Here is a 24,428-nt window from a genome sequence, read left to right as displayed (position 1 = left end):
TGTGTCTGTGCTGGATTTAGTTTGCCCGGCATTGTCTTACGTCAGATGGCCGTCTGCACTGATCTGTCTGATAACTCGCAGACACTATAGATAAAAAATGTAATCTGGCTACAATACGCTGTCATAACATTATGTTACCAAGGTGACCCCCATTCATCCTCAAAGAGTCAGAGTTAATCTTACCAACAACAAAAATAACTATAAATCTGTAGCTCATTTTGAAATGTTAACTACCTAATTCTGCATCTAGCTAAGGAGTACTGTGGTTGTAGAATCAGTTTTCAGAAATGCTAAATGTGCAATCCATATGAAACGAAAGCGATGCTAACCCAACGCCAGTTCACACACACAATGCTGAATAAATACTCCCTCAAGTTATCTAGCTAGTGTAGTAAAATTCTAGCTAATATCACAATTAATAGGTTTTCATGATAAGACAGTTGCTGTTCTGGCGTGTTTAGTGCACTAAGTTCTGTAGCAGCTGAGTGCTCTCTGCGACATTATCGCGTTGGCCAAATATTACAAAGTAGTGAGTCACCACCCACTGGGCAAAAACTGCTTGAATCAATGTTGTTTCCACGTCATTTTAACTAAAAAAATCTATGTGATGATGTTGAATCAATGTGGAAAATTGATTGGATTTGTAAAAAGTCATCAACGTTAGGGCATTTCATATTTTTTTCACCAAACTTTTAACCTAAATCCAATGACATGGTGACATTTGTTGTTGATTTCACGTTGAATTCACGTTAGTTGACAACTCAACCAAATCAAAACTAGACAATGAAATGACATCTGTGCCCAGTGGATAGTGCCAGCTGTCAGTCAGATACTTAAAAAAAATTTTTTTTACCATAACTTTGGTGCAGTACAACTTCATCAGCAAGCTGGCAAACTACTGTAGCTACACTAATGGCCAATTCAAACATGCTAGCACTAAGCTGTTAACTGGGAACAAGTTTGCTCTGCTGATCGAGCATGTTTTGTCGTAGTAGCCACTAGCCAGTGAGTGTGTCAGTCTGATGAGTTCCACAATTTGCTAGACAGATGGCTCCTGGAGACGCTTGTCAGGTTAGAATGATGCCATCTGACGGAAGACAATGGTTTGCCGGGTACAATGGAACTAATGGAATAGTCCCAAAAGTGAAAAACTCCAAGCTAAATTGAGGCCACCTTCAAGTGTTTTTCAGTTGTGCTAGTGATCTAAGCACTGTGAAAGTATCTCAGAAGTCAGTTTGCAACAGAAAGTAAATTAAGGTCTCGAGGTGATATTTGTGACTTGAGCACCGTGAAATCTATGAAAGCCTTGACAACGTCTATTTTTGGGACTCCATAAAAGTATGTGTCCCTGAAACCAGAAAGGCCTTGTTTAAGACGGTATTTATCTTCCTGTCCCCTCCAGCTGAAGTGTTACCACAAGCGCTTCAGAAGCCCACAGCGGGATGTGATATTTCGGGTGCAGTTCCATACCTGCGCTGTGCACGACTTGGGAATCGTCTTTGGGAAGGATGAGCTAGACGAGACCTTCAAGGGTAAAGAAGACATTCCTAAATGTCCAGAAAACTAACATTTCCACAATAATGCATACAATATCTGTCAAACCTATTTGATGACCATATTTGCCAGTAACTTTTACATCCATAAGTTGAAATCTCCTGTCTTTGTTTTGAACATGAACACATTTTCTTATTTTCTCTCATCCTCAAACCAGATGACAGATTCCCAGATTTTGGAAAGGTGGAGTTTGTATTTTCCTTTGGGCCAGAAAAAATCCATGGTAAGCATACCTGCTTCTCTTTTTTGGCAGCCATTTTCTCCATGCAAATTAAAGCTAATTTAGAAAGATAGTTTTGAACTTGACAGACACATAACTCTTTTTGTATGAGTATAGCTTTGGCCCATGATAAAGTACAGTATGTTCTGGTAATTCTTTGTCAGAAAGAAGTTACCTTAAGTAAGATATTTGACGTCTTCTTTGAATGTGTATTTTTTTCTCCCAGGGATGGATCACTTGGAGAATGGACCCACGGTCTCAGTGGACTACAATACCCAAGATGCTCTAATCCGCTGGGACTCCTATGAGAACTTCAACCAGCATTGTGAGGACACTATGGATGGTGAGTACTACCACTTGGCATGCTTACTGGAGCTCTCCCTTTTCCCAGATGTACACTGTTTTCATGCTATGGTTGTGGTTGCCATAGCTTCAAACTCCTCTCAACCAATCAGACTATCCGTTGTACAACCGGGATACGTTCACATACATTTTGTTGATGGTCTTGCACATCAATGGTTGATGATCTTGCATAAGAACATGCACACGTTGTCTACAGCCAGGACACAAACACATGCACTAACACACACACACACTCAGAGTTGGGACCACACACCACTCCCCCTGCCTGTTGTAAAGTCTGAGTCCACGTGGTGTTAATGACTTTGGCTCTTATCGCCCCCACACTCCATGGTACCTCCTAATTTCAAATGACCAGGAGGGACATTCAGAAGTTAACCAAGCATGTATGGCCACACATACACACAAACTAACCCCACTATAATCTCAAGCATCGTACTGTTATCACACACACACATACAAAACAAAAGGCTGTTTGTGTCTACTCCTTCATAGTCTGCTGTGTGTTCTTTGGTGTTTGCTGTGTGCGAGAGAGAGAGAGAGAGAGAGAGAGAGAGAGAGAGAGAGAGAGAGAGAGAGAGAGAGAGAGAGAGAGAGAGAGAGAGAGAGAGAGAGAGAGAGAGAGAGAGAGAGAGAGAGAGAGAGAGAGAGAGAGAGAGAGAGAGAGAGAGAGAGAGAGAGAGAGAGAGAGAGAGAGAGAGAGAGAGAGAAAAGATAGATATTCTATCAAAGCCTTAATAGAGTTGAGAGACATTCACACATGTTAATCTCCCTAATCTCCAGCACTAGGCAGGTCAACCCCAGTTCACATATCACAGAGGACTTGTGTCATGCACGCCATCTATTGAAGTTATTGCCTTCCATAGAATTCAGTCTATTCTGTGAGTTCCACAATTGGACTGAGTTCAAATAGAAATGACCCTCCAACCATGAGGTTTATGTTTAGGTTACAGTTGTGTGAGATGTAGATATCTTACCTGTTGGTAAACAATGACCAGAACCAAGTTCCAAGAGTATTTTCTATCTAGTGGATTAGATAGTCTTATCCTCTCTAACCCGTGGCAATTTTTTGCTATTCTTTGCTTTCGGGGGACATTGATTAGATACAGGTAACTGCCCAAATAAAGGAAACACTTGAGTAAATGAGGGATACAAAGTATATTGGTTCCTGAGTTAATTAAGCAATTAACATCCCATCATACTTAAGGTCATGTATAAAAATGCTGGGCAGCCCATTATTTTGGCTACCGTGGCTATGCCCCCATAGGATGACAATGCCCCCATCCACATGGCTTGAGTGGTCACTGAATGGTTTCATGAGCATGAAAACAATGTAAACCAAATTGAACACTTATGGGAGATTCTGGAGATGTGCCTGAGACAGCGGTGTCCACCACCATCAACAAAACACCAAATGATGGAATTTCTCGCGGAAGAATGGTGTCGCATCCCTCTGATAGAGTTCCAGAGACTGCACTATGCCAAGGTGCAGGCATGTTGTTACCTTAAATTGCCTTGTAAACAGGCAGTCACTCTAAGGCATGGCCAGTCAAAAGTTTGGACACACCTACTCATTCCAGGGTTTTTCTTTATTTTAACTATTTTCTACATTGTAGAATAATAGTGAAGACATCAAAACTATGAAATAACACATATGGAGTCATGTAGTAACCAAATAAGTGTTAAACAAATCAAAATATATTTTATATTTGAGATTCTTCAAAGTAGCCACCCTTTGCCTTGATGACAGCTTTGCACACTATTGGCATTCTCTCAACCAGATTCATGAGGTAGTCACCTGGAATGCATTTCAGTTAACAGGTGTGCCTTGTTAAACGTTAATTTGTGGAATTTATGTCCTTCTTAATGTGTTTGAGACAATCAGTTGTGTTGTGACAAGGTAGGGGGGGGGGACATGAAGGTCAATCCGGAAAATGTGAAGAACTTTGAAAGTTTCTTCAAGTGCAGTCGCAGAAACCATCATGCCCTATGATGAAACTGGCTCTCATGAGGACCGCCACAGGAAAGGAAGACCCAGAGTTACCTCTGCTGCAGAGGATAAGTTCATTAGAGTTACCAGCCTCGGAAATTGCAGCCCAAATAAGTGCTTCACAGAGTTCAAGTAACAGACACATCTCAACATCAACTGTTCAGAGGAGACTGTGTGAATCAGGCCTGCAAAGAAACCACTACTAAAGGACAAGAAGAAGAGACTTGCTTGGGCCAAGAAACATGAGCAATGGACATTAGACCGGTGGAAATATGTCCTTTGGTCTGGAGTGCAAATTGGAGATTTTTGGTTCCAACCGCTGTGTCTTTGTGAGACGCAGTGTAGGTGAATGGACGATCTCCGCATGTGTAGTTCCCACCGTGAAGCATGGAGGAGGAGGTGTGATGGTGTGGGGGTGCTTTGCTGGTGACACTGTCTGTGATTTATTTAGAATTCAAGGCACACTTAACCAGCATGGCTACCACAGCATTCTGCAGCGATCCCATCTGGTTTGGGCTTAGTGGGACAATCATTTGTTTTTCAACAGGACAATGACCCAAGACACCTCCAGGCTGTGTAAGGGCTCTTTGACCAAGAAGGAGAGTGATGGATTGCTGCATCAGATGACCTCCACAATCCCCCGACCTCAACACAATTGATAATGTTTGGGATGAGTTGGACCGCAGAGTGAAGGAAAAGCAGCCAACAAGTGCTCAGATCATGTGGGAAAGCATTCCAGGTGAAGCTAGTTGAGAGAATGACAAGAGTGTGCAAAGCTGTCATCAAGGCAAAGGGTGACTACTTTAAAGAATCTCAAATATAAAATATATTTTGACACTTATTTGGTTACTACATGATTCCATATGTGTTATTTCATAGTTTTGATGTCTTCACTATTATTCTACAATGTAGAAAATAGTAAAAATAAAGAAAAACCCTTGAATGAGTAGGTGTGTCCAAACTTTTGACTGGTACTGTATGTCTTCAGTTACATTGCACTCCTCTGGTGTTTCTGGTGGACTATGAAACAACAGGAGCACACACACACACACAGCTCTTTAGGATTCCCAGGGTGAGACATTCTGGGGTCTAGCCACAGGCTCGGACACAACATTCCTGATATTCCTGATCCTGGAGTGATGGTCACTCTCTGACCAAACTGATACTTTCACACTGCCCAAAATGGAAGTGATGCATCCCGTGGGTGTGATAGGGTTGTTGTTATTGTCTTCCTTCAGCAGTCATCGAAATAGTCTCTCACACTGTCTATTGGAGACAGAATGTGTTACTTTCCAATCGCTTGATACAAATATATGTCAATCAATCAATTAATCAATCAAGTTTGATATTAACAATTCTAGTCGTTTGTCTCTGAATTATACATTTGGATATAATACCTGTCACAGTATTACTGCTGATTCATATAGAATCATATGGAACAAAAATGCGCATGTGACAGACTGCTAAGCTATCTGTAGATTTTTATTTTTTCCTGAGCATGTGATCATCATTACTGATCATTCAAGATAACTCAGTACTGAGTTCTGAAATTGTTTTTTGTTCAGTTTTCTGGGCCTTTCTGGTAGCATCCCTACATGTTTTCTCAGGTTCCTTTTCTTGGTCCTCTGGATAGATTGAAGGGGCAGAGGTCATGCCCATGACTATCTTTTTTATAACTCTGGCCATAAAATGTCCATCCCCTCACACCCTCACATCCATCTACAGCTTTAAATAGGTGCCACAGAAATAGAAAAGGGGTCCAGCTCTCCTCTTGCGGCTTCTGTGTGTGAGTGTGTGTGTGTGTGTGTGTGTGTGTGTGTGTGTGTGCATTTGCGTGCGTGTGTCCATCTGTCCGTGCGCACGCACACACACTCATTCAGCACAATAACTCTTCATCCCGTTCTGAGGACGTAAGACATCATCTGTCTTGCCCATTGTATCCCCAATCCCATGACTTAACACTGCGAGACGGGTGTAAGGGTAGGCTATTGAAAATGAGCTCATTGACCACGTTTACATGCACACCAATATCCCGTTATTATTCGGGATACTCAAGTATTATTATTTTTAGTTGACTCATATAAACATCATATCCCATTTACAATAACCCGAAAAAGCTTGTATTCCGGTTATGAGAAACCTGGATATGATGCCTGGGATATGATGATCTAAGACGGGATACTGTGGCATGTAAACATCTAATACAACGGGTGGGTCTAATCCTGAATGCTGACTGATTAAAAGCGCATTCCAGCCGGTGTCTATTCCACAGGTTACCACCGGCTAAATCTATGATGTTAAAATGCCTATTTACTCAGTTCCATCTGACTGCACAATCCACTGTCTCATCAGCCCAGCCAGGCAAGTTATAAACTTGTTCTCCACTATAAAAAGCATCTAGACATTATCTCACATTTATTTTAGACTAACATTTAGTTTTCAGCAGCTGAGATTTGTATAAACCTTGCTGTCTGTCTCTCTGACAAACATTGTTTCAATATTCAAATTCGATCTCCAGCTGTGCCATAGTAATGAACGTAGGGGTCGGGAATCGGGACAGACAGCGTTTCTCAGCCAGTCTAAATCATCAATCAGCTGGCATCATTTTTATGGATATATACAAAGAAGTGCAGCTAGTTTGCAGTCTTTCCAGCTTCAGTTTGAAGTTATTGTGTTAGCTGTGTTGTTGGCTAGCTCCTCTGAACAACAGTGTCCTGACGAGAGAGCACATTTTCTATGCCAGGTGAAATCGCGCCTCATTAGCGCATTGTTATGGATGTATCCAAATAAATGTTACTAGAAAACAGCTTAAAATGCAAATGCAGCTACTGTTGTTATTCTGTCTGCACTGTTTGACGTGACTGTAAGTTAGCCGTAGTTCGCTAGCTAGCAAGCAAGGGATAAGAACGTTGCCAGCCAGTATGGCAATGGAACATTTAGAACGAACGACTGGGTCGCATATAGATACAGAACGACTGGGTCGCGTCTCTGGCAACCAAACCAATAGAACAAACGACCAGCCGGCTAGTTAGCAACCCTAGATTTGTGACGGGACTATATCTTGTGGAATGATGAAATAGTAGGGAAAGGGGGATACCTAGTCTGTTGTACAACTGATTGCATTCAATTGAAATGTGTCTTCCGCATTTAACCCAACCCCTCTGAATCAGAGAGGTGCGGAGGGCTGCCTTAATCGACATCCACGTCATCGGCGCCCGGGGAACAGTGGGTTAACTGCCTTGCTCAGGGTCAGAATGACAGATTTCTACCTTGTCAGCTCGGGGATTCGATCCAGCAACCTTTCGGTTACTGGCCCAACGCTCCTACCCACCAAGCTACCTGAATAAATTAATCATTATTTGAATATGTTGGTAACCCATTGTTTAAAAGTGATAATGCCCTCAAAGCCGGTGTTTGGAGGATATATTGGCATGGGCGTCTCGGGCCAAACAACACCCGTGCCAATATATCCTCCAAACACAGGCTTCGAGGGCATTATGACTTAATTATCCCGTTTACTGTTGTTCTTGCAGTTTGCGCAGGCTCAGTTTCACATATCATGGGTGTTGTGTGATGATGATGTTTTCATCTGAATGTCAAACAAATCACTTCAAAAAGTAGGCTACCTGCACAGTTCAATCCACCATAACAATTCAATAATAATTTAGCCTACTATAATTAATTTACTATAATGTACTACTGGCTACTTTCACCCCTGATCTAGACAAGTTTCTGTTTATAATTTCCGACATTTGGTAGGCCATTTGTTTTTCAACTATAGTTAAATAAATGCAGCTTCTCTTCTGTCCTAACTTGTTGCCCCAGAAGTCTAATTTTTATTTTTTATTTTTTTATGTCACTTTTATTTAACCAGGTAAACCAGTTGAGAACAAGTTCTCATTTACAACTGCGACCTGGCCAAGATAAAGCAAAGCAGTGCGATAAAAACAACAACACAGAGTTACATATGGGGTAAAACAAAACAAAGTCAAAAATACAACAGAAATACATATAATATACAGTGTGTGCAAATTTAGCAAGTTATGGAGGTAAGGCAATAAAATAGGCTATAGTGCAAAATAATTACAATTAGTATTAACACTGGAATGATAGATGTGCAAGAGATGATGTGCAAATAGAGATACTGGGGTACAAATGAGCAAAATAAATAACAATATAGGGATGAGGTAGTTGGGCGGGCTAATTTCAGATGGGCTGTGTACAGGTGCAGTGATCGGTAAGGTGCTCTGTAGTGCTCACCAGAAAAATAAAGTAGTGCTCACCAGAAAAATGGCTTACATTGATAGAATGAATGCCTTAGTAATCTAGTTAACACCGGTGAAGTTGTCTGTTTCGTTTAGGTACTGTGGACAAAACGCAATAACTCCAAAACAGTGGAAAGATTGGTCCTGTGCAAAATGTCCAAATGTTATCAGTTTGACCAGTTTAAGGAAATGAAAAGCTGAGAAAACTACGAAACACATTTCAGTTGGTCTTGGGTGCATATTGTATGTGGTTGAAATACTGTCTGCTTACATAACAGTGTCAAAGATAACACATTACATGAACATTCACATTTTCTCAAGAGATGTTTAAATAAATAAATAATATTTATCCACTCCTGTTCCCGAGACAAAATTAACATTTGTTGATAATTTCACTGCAAGAAATGTTGGTTATTTGAATCGGATGTGTAATGCTAGGGCAAAAACCAAAACGCGCACCCAGGGGGGGCCCCAGGACCGAAACTCTGTCCTAGGGGTAAAGGGTTGTCGCAACCTTGGGATAGACACATGAGGGTACAAAACGGAATAGGCTACCCAGCTAGCACATAACGTTCTGAGAACCATATGTTTCTTATAGATTGGTAAGAGCGTGGTTGTCCTATGGTTATTTTGCATACAACCTTCCCACAACGTTCTGGGAATGGTGCAGGATACTCAGGTAGCACATAACATTATGAGAACCATATGTTTCTTAGGTGGGAATTCCAGTACTTCAGAATAACATTTTCTACAGGTTTCCTCATGGTTCTATTTAGTTATGTTCTCAGAACGTTCAGAGAACCTTAAGAAACAACGTTCTTCTGTGGGAATTTCAATACTTCAGCATAACGTTTTCTGTAGGTCTTATTGAAACATGCTCTCAGAACGTTATTTAATTACCTTCAAATAACCTATAATTTCCGTTCTCAAAACGTTAATAAAACCTGCCAGGAAAACTTTCAGGGAACCATAGTAACATCTTCTCAGAACTTCCGTGCAACCTAAACATTAAAATTCCCAGAACAGGTGAAATTTTCACTTCCGTTCTCAGAAAGTTAAAAAGATGTTCAGTTTTACCGGTCAGGAAACTTATGGCTTCATTCCCAGAACCAATGGGAAAACAAAAACGGACATTCCCACAACTTCCAAGGAAACCAAATGTGCTAGCTGGGTATCAAGTCATGTCCACTGACTGACTGGCCTTGACCAGGGCTGTGTTCAATAGAGCACAACGCAGTGGATACTAATTCAGATATAAATATATTGGGTAGAACAGACATGCCTCTCTAATATGTGGAGTAAGGCATCATGTCCACTCTATTTGTGAAATTCCTATGTGAACGTGACCCTGAGCTTTAGCCAACAGGCTAGCAGCTGCTCCTCTGCTTGTTAGATGTTCCCAAGGCTAGTGTCTTCCCTCTCAGGGCCTCAACCCTGTAGGTCACATCCAAGCAGTGGTTTAACACCTAATATTTTCAACTACTTGAGTACCGGCACCTCTTATAAAATGCTGCCTCTGAAATACAAACCCCAGTACGGTAAAATAAGCACTGCAATCAATGTTGCAACGCTGCGGAACGACTTGTACTGAACGACACGTTTCCCAAAACGTTCTTGTATGTTCTTGAATAGACTTTGAGGTACGTTTGCTCCGTTCACTGGGTGTGCCGGGGTGTGGCTTGAAGCAATGACTGACTTATTTAAAAGGCAGAGCTGCATTTTGAAGCTTCAACCTAACCCCATCCCCAATTTTCAACTGGTGGTTCAGTACAGCACTGTTTCTGTTCAATTGAACGTTCCTATTACATTTGTATGTACTGAATGCAGCGCACATTACTAATTTGAGCCCCAACATCAAACTAATATCTATTCCCTCTTATCAACAGATTAATCTAAATCTGCCTTTCAATCAGTATGAAGAGATGTTTCCTATGTTCTCATGATCTTATGTGAGTGGTAGTTTGAGAAGGAGGTGATAGTTTGAGATGGGTGAGATTGATGGAGGTAAAGTGTGTCATTGTAGGATTCAGCCTTAGTCTTGTTTACTATCCAACTGTCACTCCAACTACCATATTTGGCTATTGCACAACCCACGACATTTTGTAGAATAGTTGGGGGTGAGAGGGCGATGTCTGTGTGTGTGTGTTTGTGTGTGTCCAATTCTAACTCAATCTCCTCTGTCACCAAGCACACAGTCTCACACTCCTCCACACTCCTGTGTAGCCCTTTGTGCTGTGCGTCGTAACAGGGGGAGTGAAAGAGCATGCAGAATGTGTATGTGTGTGTGTGTGATCCTGCTCAGTGCAGACAGATTAACAGGCACTGAGCTGCTGGGAGTTGGTTAGTTGTGTTACTCTCTCTTCTATTGACATCCTCATTGGTCAACACTGGACTTGTTCTACCAGATCAAAGGGCTGAACATTTGACTGTAGAGAAAAACTGTACAAACAACAACAACAAAAACAAGTGAGTAGTGACCTACATGTTTAGTTATATGGGGTATGACATGGGGGACATTGTCCTCACTTGACAGACTTTTGAGTTACTTATTGACATCAGGCTTCTTAATCGTCATTTACTTGGTGATGTTTTTGTACTAGTGAGTTTTTGGTTTAGTAGGCTATGTACTGTTTGTGTCTCTACAAGCCTGTGTGATTGACAGCTTCTTTTGAATTCCAATTTTGTCTCACATTTCTTTGAGATGGAAACACAAGTTTGTGTTTACTCCTGAGGTTGTTTTCAGACAAATATGATTCACTTGAATGCTGACTTAGCATGTTAACATAGTCATCTAACTTTGAATGTGGAATTGTTACATTTTGAACGCTACTGTTTATTTCAGACATAATTAGATTGAGACTTAGTCCAGCTGTACATAGTGCAACATCTAAACTCTAAATAAACCTTATCAGATTAAATCGAATCAAAGTAACCTTTAATTTTTTTGTCATTTAGCTCTTATCCAGAGCGACTTACAGGAGCAATTAGGGTTAAGTGCCTTGCTCAAGGGCACATCGACAGATTTTTCACCTAGTCGGCTCGTGGATTAGAACCAGCGACCTTTCGGTTACTGGCACAACGCTCTTAACCACTAAGCTACCTGCCGCCCCCAAACTTCATTGAAAGTGCATTTTAACATTACAATAAGATTGGTGTTACGTATGGTGCTTCTTCTCTCCAAAACATTGCTGGAAGAAATTCCCATCATATCACAGCTTAATGTATTTTCGCTAATGACCATTTACAGTTAATCCAGAACTTTACTTATGTTTGCTATTGTGGCAACGTGAAAGTTTCAAGTGTGTGTGCGCATGCATTTGTGAATAGTGTTACAATGTTTATTCTCTGTCTCCGGGGCTTACAGTAGCAGTGCTAGTATTACATCACCGTCTTCTGCCGAGACACTGGAGGTTGATGTAGGCTGTAGACACTGGAAGTTGATGTAGGCTGTAGACACCGGAGGTTGATGTAGGCTGTAGACACTGGAGGTTGATGTAGACACTGGAGGTTGATGTAGGCTGTAGACACTGGAGGTTGATGTAGACACCGGAGGCTGATGTAGGCTGTAGACACTGGAGGTTGATGTAGACACCGGAGGTTGATGTAGGCTGTAGACACTGGAGGTTGATGTAGGCTGTAGACACCGGAGGTTGATGTAGGCTGTAGACACCGGAGGTTGATGTAGGCTGTAGACACTGGAGGTTGATGTAGGCTGTAGACACTGGAGGTTGATGTAGGCTGTAGACACCGGAGGTTGATGTAGGCTGTAGACACTGGAGGTTGATGTAGACACTGGAGGTTGATGTAGGCTGTAGACACTGGAGGTTGATGTAGACACCGGAGGTTGATGTAGGCTGTAGACACTGGAGGTTGATGTAGACACCGGAGGTTGATGTAGGCTGTAGACACTGGAGGTTGATGTAGGCTGTAGACACCGGAGGTTGATGTAGGCTGTAGACACCGGAGGTTGATGTAGGCTGTAGACACTGGAGGTTGATGTAGGCTGTAGACACTGGAGGTTGATGTAGGCTGCAGACACTGGAGGTTGATGTAGACACCGGAGGTTGATGTAGGCTGTAGACACTGGAGGTTGATGTAGACACCGGAGGTTGATGTAGGCTGTAGACACTGGAGGTTGATGTAGACACCGGAGGTTGATGTAGGCTGTAGACACCGGAGGTTGATGTAGACACCGGAGGTTGATGTAGGCTGTAGACACCGGAGGTTGATGTAGGCTGTAGACACCGGAGGTTGATGTAGGCTGTAGACACACAGGATGTACAGTATGCTGTGTCTATGATGGAACACTGCTCCAGATGACTCATTACACACTTTAATAGCCGTGTGTGTGCGTGCGTGTACCAGCATCTCACTATGCAGAACATTGTATCCTTCATCTAAATGTGTTTAAGTCTCATTGATATGTGTGTTGTGGGGATGTAGTGTTTCTCAATCTCACAGGACAAAGAGAGGTGAACCATCTAGCCTTTTCTAGCCTTTGTATTGGAAACAGACCCAAACTAGCCCCAGTCTCAGTCAGTCTGTTTGGGGCTTTGGGGATTTCATTGCTTTGACTCCAAACCCAGACGGTTGGGCCCTTGGCGTAACACAGTTTCCCACCCAAGGTCAGTGTTCCCCCCGCACACCCTAAAAATAAATAAAAATACAATGCGTCAGCCAGACAGCCACTCACAAAGTATAGACTACTGATCGCTGTTCATGGTGCTGAAATTGCGACATGTCTATGCGGCTGTCTGTCGAATCGATGATAGGCTTTCTGTGGTGGCAGGGCATGTAGCCTATAGCTTTACTTTAGCTAATGGATAAATGTTTATTGGAAGGCCTATTTGATTGTCATTTTCTCATGTTAAGCTTAACATTTCAAGAAGCTATACATGGTGTCACAATGCTGCCATTTAGACTGCTGGCTGGTGGCAATAATGTAATTACTTGTTCAGTAATTAAAGTTGGAAATTCAAACATTACAGATTGTAAAATAAATGTTCGATGCAACAGCATACTAATCAGCAACCAATACATGTTTTTATTTATATACAACTGTCCTGTATAGCCTACCTGAGCCTGCATGACATGAGCCTGCATGTCCTCGTCCTCTCTCCCAGCTTTGATAGAAAGTTGTTATGCATAAAACCAGTCTATTAATGCCAAATAATACAATCAGTCCCCTCAAAACACTATCTTACTAGGGATTGCTTCATTATGCAGTGTAGCCTACTATCTATAGCTATATACAGTATTTAGGTGCAGTTGAAGTCGGAAGTTTACATACACCTTAGCCAAATACATTTAAACTCCTGACATTTAATCCTAGTAAAAATTCCCTGTCTTAGGTCAGTTAGGATCACCACTTTGTTTTAAGAATGTGAAATGTCAGAATAATAATAATTTCATCACATTCCCAGTGGGTCAGAAGTTTACATACACTCAATTAGTATTTGGTAGCATTGCCTTTAAATTGTTTAAACTGAGTCAAACGTTTCGGGTAGCCTTCCACAAGCATCCCACAATAAGTTGGGTGAATATTGGCCCTTTCCTCCTTATAGAGCTGGTGTAACTGAGTCAGGTTTGTAGGCCTCCTTGCTCGCACACGCTTTTTCAGTTCTGCCCACACATTTTCTATAGGATTGAGGTCAGGGCTTTGATGGCCACTCCAATACCTTGACTTTGTTGTCCTTAAGCCATTTTGCCACAACTTTGGAAGTATGCTTGGGGTCATTGTCCATTTGGAAGACCCATTTGCGACCAAGCTTTAACTTCCTGACTGATGTCTTGAGATGTTGCTTTAATATATCCACAAAATGTTCCTTCCTCATGATGCCATCTATTTTGTGAAGTGCACCAGTCCCTCCTGCAGCAAAGCACCCCCACAGCATGATGATGCCACCCCCTTGCTTCACGGTTGGGATGGTGTTCTTCGGCTTGCAAGCAACCGCCTTTTTCCTCCAAACATAACGATGGTCATTATGGCCAAACAATTCTATTTTTGTTTCATCAGACCAGAGGACATTTCTCAAAAAAGTATGATCTCTGTCCCCATGTGCAGTTACAAACCGTAGTCTGGCTTTTTTATGGTGGTTTTGGAGCAGTGGCTTCTTCCTTGCTGAGCGGACTTTCAGGTTATGCCAATATAGGACTTGTTTTACTGTGGATATAGATACTTTTGTACCTGTTTCCTCCAGCATCTTCACAAGTTCCTTTGCTGTTGTTTTTTTTATTTGCACTTTTCGCACCAAAGTACATTCATCTGTTTATACTTGCGTACTATTGTTTGTACAGATGAACGTGGTACCTTCAGGCGTTTGGAAATTGCTCCCAAGGATGAACCAGACTTGTGGAGGTCTACAAATTTTTGTCTGAGGTCTTGGCTGATTTATTTTGATTTTCCAATGATGTCAAGCAAAGAGGCACTGAGTTTGAAGGTAGGCCTTGAAATACATCCACAGGTACACCTCCAATTGACTCAAATGATGTCAATTAGCCTATCAGAAGCTTCTAAAGCCATTACATAATTTTCTGGAATTTTCCAAGCTGTTTAAAGGCACAGTCAACTTAGTGTGTGTAAACTTCTGACCCACTGGAATTGTGATACAGTGGATTATAAGTGAAATAATCTGTCTGTAAGCAATTGTTGGAAAAATTACAAACTAGATGACCTAACCGACTTGCCAAAACTATAGTTCGTTAACAAGAAACTTGTGAAGTGGTTGAAAAACGAGTTTTAATGACTCCAACCAAGTATATGTAAACTTCCGACTTCAACTGTATAAATCGTTTATAAAAAGTTACACAGCAAATAGTCTAACAATGTGGAAAAAAGTTGGCGGCTTGAGGATAAATTTAGCCACTATTTATTGTTGAACGCAGCAGATTTTGTCTGGCTAATAGCCTACACAAATGGGCTGCAATTAATGTCAATTTAAATTAAATCCAACTTGAGAGACTCCCCTGGTCTTCTGAAGTCCTCCTTGCTGCTTCTCTCTCTGTGTCTCTTTTTCTCTTTCTTTCTCTTAGAAAAAAGTATTTCTCTGTCTCTCTCTTTTTTTTCTATGTAGAGGCCTATTAGATACAGTTTGCGACAGCGTCACCTTGCATTTTTGTGTGCAAATTTGTTCACCACGGCCTTTAGGTCCAAGTTGCGGGCCTGACTGTTTTCTATACTGAGTATTGACAACCCAGACAGTCTTTCCTGAGACATTGTGCATTATATGTGCATTGCGCTGCACACAATTTAAACTTAGTCTTGAATGATGCATGCCAAGATATACCAGAGATAAGGAACTGTTGATATTGCAACCACACAACTCAAATGCCGGTTCACCAGTCTGAACAAAATCACAAACCACTTTTTTAGTTTGAGCCCTCAACAACTGTTGTCCGCTAAAGATGATAATCTGTTTTCATATGCCAATTTATTGGCTGTCCAGTATCCAGACAACCTGTCCCATAGCTTCCTATACAGTTAATTTCTTTCCATAACGTGTTGCAGAACTGCTGTTGCTTTGAAGCAACACTCCATTCTGCCCAGCTTCCCTGATGTTGCTATGGTAATCAAGCTGTTTTTAATCATCCCTGTAACTGCTGCTTTTGCGGGGAGATCGTTTTCTGAACTAAAACGCATAAAGAACTACATAAGAAGCATTAGGCTCTCGGTCTGATATGAGCTTTTGAACACCTGCGTAAGCTCCACTCATTGTGCTGGTGCCATCGTAGCCTTGACCATTGCATTTGTTCACTGATATCCCCTTACTTTCAATCAGTTCAATTATTTATTTTTCAAGGCCTGAGGCACTTTGATCAGTCACATTCTTGAAGCTCAAGTAACAAATACTTAGCTTCCTAGTACATATGGATTTGTTTTATTTTTATGAATTACTTTTTGGAGGGTTACTGTCAAAATGATTTATTCAATTTAAAAAAATAGACATCGATGACAGGTGCATGGGCCCCCCAAGTTTGTGGGCCCCCGCGGGGGCTGTGGGGGTGTCCGTACGCCAGTGGATTGGCCGTTGCGTAACAGACCAGGACATAATAATGCCCTCTAGCAGAAGACGACAGACACAAAAGCATAACAAAGTGTCTTGTGTGGTGTTCATTGTTCACATTTGTCTCTGGTTTAGGGCACAGCGATGGGGCCTGTCTACATTGATGCACATGGAGCCTGATTGGGAATAGAGGGTTTTGGACAGTTCCCAAACATAGGGTCGGACCCACTGGTGGGTTATAGCTAGGTATCCTATTCTAGGACAGTTATTTTGTACCTTTCTTTATTTTTTATAATAATAATAATAATAATATGCCATTTAGCAGACATTTTACCATTCTCCTTTGGGGATATGGTGTGGGTTTTTAGTGAGTGAGCAGTGCTGGGGGACATGCATGTCTGGAACTGTAGTGGCTAACTGAGGACCCAGGCTGGTCTTAGAGAAACAATGCTAACTGCTAGCTGACAGCCATTAGCCGTTAGCCACAGACGCTAATGTATTTAAATGACTGGTGTTGGGCACTTGCCTGACTGCTTATGGAGTGGCTACCTGGGACACTGTCTGGTCTTAGAGAAACAACGCTAGCTGTTAGCGCTGTTAGCCTGTAGCTGTTAGCCATGGGTGCTAATGTGCATGAACGACTGGTCCCTCACAGCTTGACTCCAGCTGGTGTCCAGACAGTCTCTCTCTCTCTCAGCTCACGGTATAACAGTGTTTGCCTTTGGGCTTAACTACCTCTGGGAAATGGGCGTGTGTGGAGGAGTGGAAAGGAGGACAGGAGGAGGAGGAGGAGAGGAGGATAGGACCAGCAACACACCCTGTCTTTATTAGCCACCGCTGTCTTGTTTTATTTTTACGCTCTCAGGCCTCCTCTCCCTTCATACCGTCCCACTGCACGGGTTACTTAACCTGTTGAATAGGCAACCCTCTGAGCTGGGTGTGGGTAAACACAGGGCTAAGGTTTACTGGGGAGGTTTGGTTACACATAAGAGGTATAGCTATACATACACAAACATACACACACAATCATAGATGCAGGCATGTACTGTATGTTTCATCAATGTTACACTTTAGCCCTGTTTTAACATATAGCCATATGCACACACACACACAGTGGTGTAAAGTATTAAGTAAAAATACTAGTTTTTTGGGGTATCTGTAATTTACTTTACTATTTATATTTTTTTGACAACTTTTACTTTTACTCCACTACATTCCTAAAGAAAATATGTACTTTCTACTCCCATACATTTACCCTGACCCGCAAAAGTATTCATTATATTTCGAATGCTCAGGCAGGAGGACAGCAATATGGTCCAATCACGCACCTATTAATATAATGCGTAGTCATCCCTACTGCCTCTGATCTGGCGGACTCACAAAACACAAATACTACATTTGTAAATGATGTCTGAGTGTTGGAGTGTGCCCTTGTCTATCCGTAAATGTTAAAAACAAGAAAATTGTGCCATCTAGTTTGCTTAATAGAAGGAATTTGATGTATAGCATTTACTTTTACTTTTTACTTTTACTCAAGTATGACAATTCAGTACCTTTTCCACTACTGCCATTAAACCCCTACAACTCATCCAGAATGCCGCAGCCCGTCTGGTGTTCAACCTTCCCAAGTTCTCTCACGTCACCCCGCTCCTCCGCACACTCCACTGGCTTCCAGTTGAAGCTCGCATCTGCTACAAGACCATGGTGCTTGCCTACAGAGCTGTGAGGGGAACGGCACCTCCGTACCTTCAGGCTCTGATCAGTCCCTACACCCAAACGAGGGCATTGCGTTCAACCACCTCTGGCCTGCTGGCCCCACTACCTCTGCGGAAGCACAGTTCCCACTCATCCCAGTCAAAACTGTTCGCTGCTCTGGCACCCCAATGGTGGAACAAGCTCCCTCACGATGCCAGGACAGCGGAGTCACTCACCACCTTCCGGAGACACTTGAAACCCCACCTCTTTAAGGAATACCTGGGATAGGATAAAGTAATCCTTCTACCCCCCTTTACCCCAGCCCAAACATTTGTAAAAATATACATTTGTAAGTCGCTCTGGATAAGAGCGTCTGCTAAATGACGAAAATGTAAATGTAAATGTAAAACCCGATACGTTTAGACTTGTACTCAAGTACTGTTTTACTGGGTGACTTTCATTTTCTAATAAGGTATCATTACTTTTACTCAAGTATGACAATTTAGTAATTTTTCCCAACACTGCACACACACACACATACGCGCGCGCACACGCACACGCACCCACCCACACACACACACAAACACACATACACATCCTTTGGGATCCTTGGGGGATTGCAACCCGACACTCCACTCATACTATCTTAATAGAGCCTTCGGTTATCTCGTCCTGCTCTTTCCTGTTTTCTGTCACTGGACATTATCTAACACAGATACACTTCACCAGCATGACCAAAACATCAGCGTTTTATTTTACCAGGTTACACACAGTTACAGACAATGACCAACATAAAATGTCAAACTTTTTCAAAACTTCAACACAAAAATACAGTGTAAGTATGAAGATATGGAATCCGCTTCTTGCCCCCCTAACTGAACAAGGCCAGCTAGTCTGAGCCCGAGGAATTAGTTCTAGATTAGGACAATAGAAAGTGCTGATTCACCGCCCACGCTGCACCCAGCCAACAACCTGGCAGCACACACTCACACATGCACACACACACACCGCACAACACACACAACACACACACCGTACACACACCGCACACAGCCAACAGTCTGGCATGGCCGTGTCTCCCTCTGTTTGTCAGCTTCACCGCATAGGGTCCTTTGAATTGCTTAATTGCTGTCCAATGATGTGCCTGAAGTAATGAGGCACCACAGTTGAACAGGCAGTAGCCATGGAGGAAATGGGACTTTGTTTGGTTCTTTTCATGAGGAAGTCGTCCTATTTTGTGGCATTCTGGAGTAGATAGTCTGTAACTTGGTTCTCTAGACTGTGTGTGTGAATGGACTCAATGACTGCAAAGTTCAAAGTACTCTATTGGGCCCCATCAGTATTACACAGACCTATTTCAAGAGTAACTATAATGGAATAAGCTATGTGTATGGAAATGAGGCCTTTCGAAAGAGGTTACAGTGGGGAAAAAATGTATTTAGTCAGCCACCAATTGTGCAAGTTCTCCCACTTAAAAAGATGAGAGAGGCCTGTAATTTTCATCATAGGTACACGTCAACTATGACAGACAAAATGAGCATTTTTTTCTCCAGAAAATCACATTGTAGGATTTTTTATGAATTTATTTGCAAATTATGGTGGAAAATAAGTATTTGGTCAATAACAAAAGTTTCTCAATACTTTGTTATATACCCTTTGTTGGCAATGACACAGGTCAAACGTTTTCTGTAAGTCTTCACAAGGTTTTCACACACTGTTGCTGGTATTTTGGCCCATTCCTCCATGCAGATCTCCTCTAGAGCAGTGATGTTTTCGGGCTGTCGCTGGGCAACACAGACTTTCAACTCCCTCCAAAGATTTTCTATGGGGTTGAGATCTGGAGACTGGCTAGGCCACTCCAGGAACTTGAAATGCTCCTTACGAAGCCACTCCTTCGTTGCCCAGGCGGTGTGTTTGTGATCATTGTCATGCTGAAAGACCCAGCCACATTTCATCTTCAATGCCCTTGCTGATGGAAGGAGGTTTTCACTCAAAATCTCACGATACATGGCCCCATTCATTCTTTCCTTTACATGGATCAGTCGTCCTGGTCCCTTTGCAGAAAAACAGCCCCAAAGCATGATGTTTCCACCCCCATGCTTCACAGTAGGTATGGTGTTCTTTGGATGCAACTCAGCATTCTTTGTCCTCCAAACACGACGAGTTGAGTTTTTATACCAAAAAGTTATATATGGTTTCATCTGACCATATGACATTCTCCCAATCCTCTTCTGGATCATCCAAATGCACTCTAGCAAACTTCAGACGGGCCTGGACATGTACTGGCTTAAGCAGGGGGACACGTCTGGCACTGCAGGATTTGAGTCCCTGGCGGCGTAGTGTGTTACTGATGGTAGGCTTTGTTACTTTGGTCCCAGCTCTCTGCAGGTCATTCACTAGGTCCCCCCGTGTGGTTCTGGGATTTTTGCATGGAGATCTTGCATGGAGCCCCAGATCGAGGGAGATTATCAGTGGTCTTGTATGTCTTCCATTTCCTAATAATTGCTCCCACAGTTTATTTCTTCAAACCAAGCTGCTTACCTATTGCAGATTCAGTCTTCCCATTCTGGTGCAGGTCTACAATTTTGTTTCTGGTGTCCTTTGACAGCTCTTTGGTCTTGGCCATAGTGGTGTTTGGAGTGTGACTGTTTGAGGTTGTGGACAGGTGTCTTTTATACTGATAACAAGTTCAAACAGGTGCCATTAATACAGGTAACGAGTGGAGGACAGAGGAGCCTCTTAAAGAAGAAGTTACAGGTCTGTGAGAGCCAGAAATCTTGCTTGTTTTTAGGTGACCAAATACTTATTATCCACCATAATTTGCAAATAAATTCATTAAAAATCCTACAATGTGATTTTCTGGAGAAAAAAATTCTCAATTTGTCTGTCATAGTTGACGTGTACCTATGATGAAAATTACAGGCCTCTCTCATCTTTTTAAGTGGGAGAACTTGCACAATTGGTGGCTGACTAAATACTTTTTTCCCCCACTGTATGTTGACCAAGTGTACACTCATTGTTAGAGAATGAAGTTGATTTGAACAGCACTTAATGTGTCTGATGGCTTTGAGTAGGGATTATCCTGTCTGCTTCTAGCCAGTAGATGTGGAATGAGTGGCTGCTCATCCTCCTTGGGTCCTCTCCAGACCACAGCCCCAGCCATGGCGAGCCGATCAAAGCATCACCTCAAATGGGCCTCAGGATTTTCCCATGCAGCGCTATGAGTTGAGCAGAGCTTGATTGCTTTTCCTTAGACAAAAACTTCATCCAGAGTGAAACCTTAGCTCTACATAGAGAGAGACTGTGGCTGTGACACATGATTGTGTACAAGTGTGTGTGTGTGCGTGTGCGTGTGTGTGTATGTGTGTGTGTGTGTGGGGGGCAGATGAATATAGCAGATGAATACTGACTGAAGGTATCTGACCATTCTATATGAAACCCATTTGTAAAGATCTTGTCTTTCCAAACCCCAAACACTTTCTCCATGTAGTGCTGTCTCATAGATCTAGAAGGTGAGCCATCATTGATGTATTTTAAATGTCCTCCACTTTTAAATAAAGCCTCCATTAGCACAGAGTGGGCTTCTTTGCTGACAGTATAGTAAGTGTTTGGGGGAGATACAGCAAGGCTTTAGATGGAGGCAAGGGCATGGTGCTCCGGGGACTTACTCAGCAGAAATCAGCTCCAGTTTTGCAAAGGCATCTGATTCACACAGGCTTCTGTCCTAACTTAAACTGACTGGATTTCATCTACTGTGCGTTCAAAGCCAAATCTGTTCCTTACTCTGTTACCGTATCGTCCTCCCTCTGTATCTGCCCTCGTGCCTTTACAGTTACAGCAGCGTTTCACAAAAAACCTGCTGATGGCCACTGAAGGACCAGTCAATAGTTTAGCCATTAACTCTGTCCAAATATGGCCTGTGCCAAAAACATCTCCATGTACAGATAGGGATCTAAGTAGCCTGCTCTCCAGGGGGCTTGGAATGGATTGGCTCGATGCCAAACTCTAAACTCCCTTGATTGATTCCATTAGTGCCCAAGGTTATGTTCTCACTGAACGCAGTCATCATCACAGCTTTGTTTTCAATGTAGCACTTGTGGCCAGTGGACCGTCAACCCCCCACGATAGTTCTGGTTTCTTTGGAATTTGAAATGTACTTGCACACACACACATACACACACACACACACCGGGGTCAAAGGTAACACTGGGGGAGCATCTGGAAGACAGAACCTCTAAACATAAAAAAAGTGGAATTTTGGTTGGTTTTAATTCACATCCAAGTCAAAACAGGACATTAGATTATTAGCTAAGTATATCATAGCCTCTTCGCTCCGGGAAACCTGTAACGTTACATATTGATCCGGAATGCCTTACCAGTTGTTTTGGCTATACAATGTGTGAAAAGAAACGTTTATATCCAACTTTTCCTGAGTTGACCGAATTCACACCATATCGCCCTAAAGTTGCGCTGCCATCTGGGATCATGTGGTAATCTCGCTTGGCAACCACTACGTAGGATGTGGGGGACTAGTGAGTGAGCTTCGGAAAATGTACATTTAAACGTTTATTTTTACCATAGTTCACACATTGTGTAGCCCGAAACAACTGGTAAGGCATTCCGGATTATAGATTTGCGTTCGGTGATGGTTTCTCACAAATAGGTAAACTAGAGGGCTGGTAAATATATACGGGATGTCGCCTTCAGTGATGGGAGATCTGTGTAAAGGTCTCCCGGAGTGAAGAGGCTAAGTAGATAATAGTGAACTTCCAGTAGTTTGAGATGTGATCTCTGAGAACTGTACAGCTCACTCGCTCCAAGGGGAGCATGATATCAAAGACACACACACACATCATGTGGTGACAAATAGTTTGAGACAGACAGGGCAAATGCCATGGTACGATCTCCCTGCTGGGCAATTAGGCAGGGCAAGGTGTCAGGAATGATGACAGGTCCCCTGACAACTGTGGGTATGATCACACAGAAAGGCATTTGCCTCCTGGAGCGAGTGAGTCAAGAAAACACAGAGACAGAAATAGCGGGGCCGTTGTAAAACGCTGCAAAGGCATTAGATGTTCTATCTCTGTTCGGTATCTGACCTCCCCTCCTGCTACTGTGACTATCCTAAATGTAAGACCCTTAAGATACAACTTGAGGAGGGAGAACTAAAGCATGGCTAAATCTGACATGTGAGCGTCTCAGCCTAGAATAATCTTCAGCACTTACTTTATAGCTTAGAATAGTCTGCCATCATCATTATTAACTCTGAGTTGACTGAGCAGCACAGAGCTGTACAAAGAGGATGAATGATGATGATGATGCTGATGATGAGAGAGTGGAAGAGAGAGAAAATTGGACTCAAAGGAGGGAGACCAAGAGAGGGGGACTGTCTTGATTATGATTTTACATTATGTTGTGTACCTCGTGTTCGGTTGCTGCTGAATTTGCTGTGTTGGCGTATCAAGGTTTATCAGCACATGAACTAGTGTGTTGGCTATTTATGCTTACTGCTCCGTCTAGTCTTAGTTTCATGTGTGTTATCAGATTGGAAGAGAGAAGCAGAATGTTTGTTCTCTGTTGTTCCACAATAAATCCACTGTGATATGCCTAAGAGATGGCTAAGTAAAATGGACCTCAATGGACGCTCAAACAGAAGAGTTTGAGCTTAGTACGGAAAATATCAGTGCACTTTACATTGTGTATATGTAACAAGACTAGAATGTGCAGATGCAAAGGTAGTGTGTGTGTATGTGCGTACGTGTGTGCGTGTGTGTGCATGTATCTGCGTGTATGTAATCTCATTAGTACCCTGCTCCAGATCAGATACTATTGAGCACGTCTTACTATCACCTTAATCTCTCTTCTCTGGTTCTTTCTCATCACCTTTTCCTTGCTCTTTCATTTCCTTCTCATTATTTCCTCCCATCCCAATACAGGGTGTGGTTCTTTCTTTCACAGGAACAGCTTGTTTCTTTCCCTAGTGCTGGCTCAGATAGCTAGTAAAATGTCAGTCATTGGACTTAGTGGCTCTTTTCCATTGCAGGAACGTTTGCGACAGGAGCCAACATAAGGAGTGGCTCATTTCTTTGTGTGGGTGGGTGGGAGGTGTACAGTATTGTGTGTGTGTTGGGGGGGGTCTGTGTGTTTCTGTGTGTGTTGAATGTGGATCGGTTCTTCCTTGTGTGTGTGTGAGAGAGGAAAACAGAGGGAGAGAGAGAAGTGATGTCACTCAGTCAAACACATACTGTGGTGTGTGTGGCTGCCCCTCTCCCCAAACAGACACACAGAGACTGTTGTAAGAGTTCATGGGACTTCACAGCAGTAGCTCACTCAGAGTAGCT

The 24,428-nt window shown here is 42.5% G+C and overlaps 1 protein-coding gene across 2 annotated transcripts in view; it reads left to right on the top strand.

Moving 5' to 3' along the window:
- Positions 1 to 24,428, top strand: part of LOC121553267 (tensin-1) — a 222,665-nt gene that overhangs the window by 158,515 nt on the left and 39,722 nt on the right. For both annotated transcript variants that reach the window (XM_041866298.2, XM_041866289.2), the window contains exons 14-16: positions 1,403 to 1,532; positions 1,712 to 1,777; positions 2,001 to 2,117. In XM_041866298.2, coding sequence (XP_041722232.2) covers positions 1,403 to 1,532; positions 1,712 to 1,777; positions 2,001 to 2,117 — 313 coding nt within the window. The remainder of the gene's footprint in view (positions 1 to 1,402; positions 1,533 to 1,711; positions 1,778 to 2,000; positions 2,118 to 24,428) is intronic.

The sequence above is a fragment of the Coregonus clupeaformis genome, chromosome 4 (assembly GCF_020615455.1).
Source record: "Coregonus clupeaformis isolate EN_2021a chromosome 4, ASM2061545v1, whole genome shotgun sequence".
Taxonomy (NCBI): Eukaryota; Metazoa; Chordata; class Actinopteri; order Salmoniformes; family Salmonidae; genus Coregonus; species Coregonus clupeaformis.
This window is presented reverse-complemented; position numbering and strand designations above follow the sequence as displayed.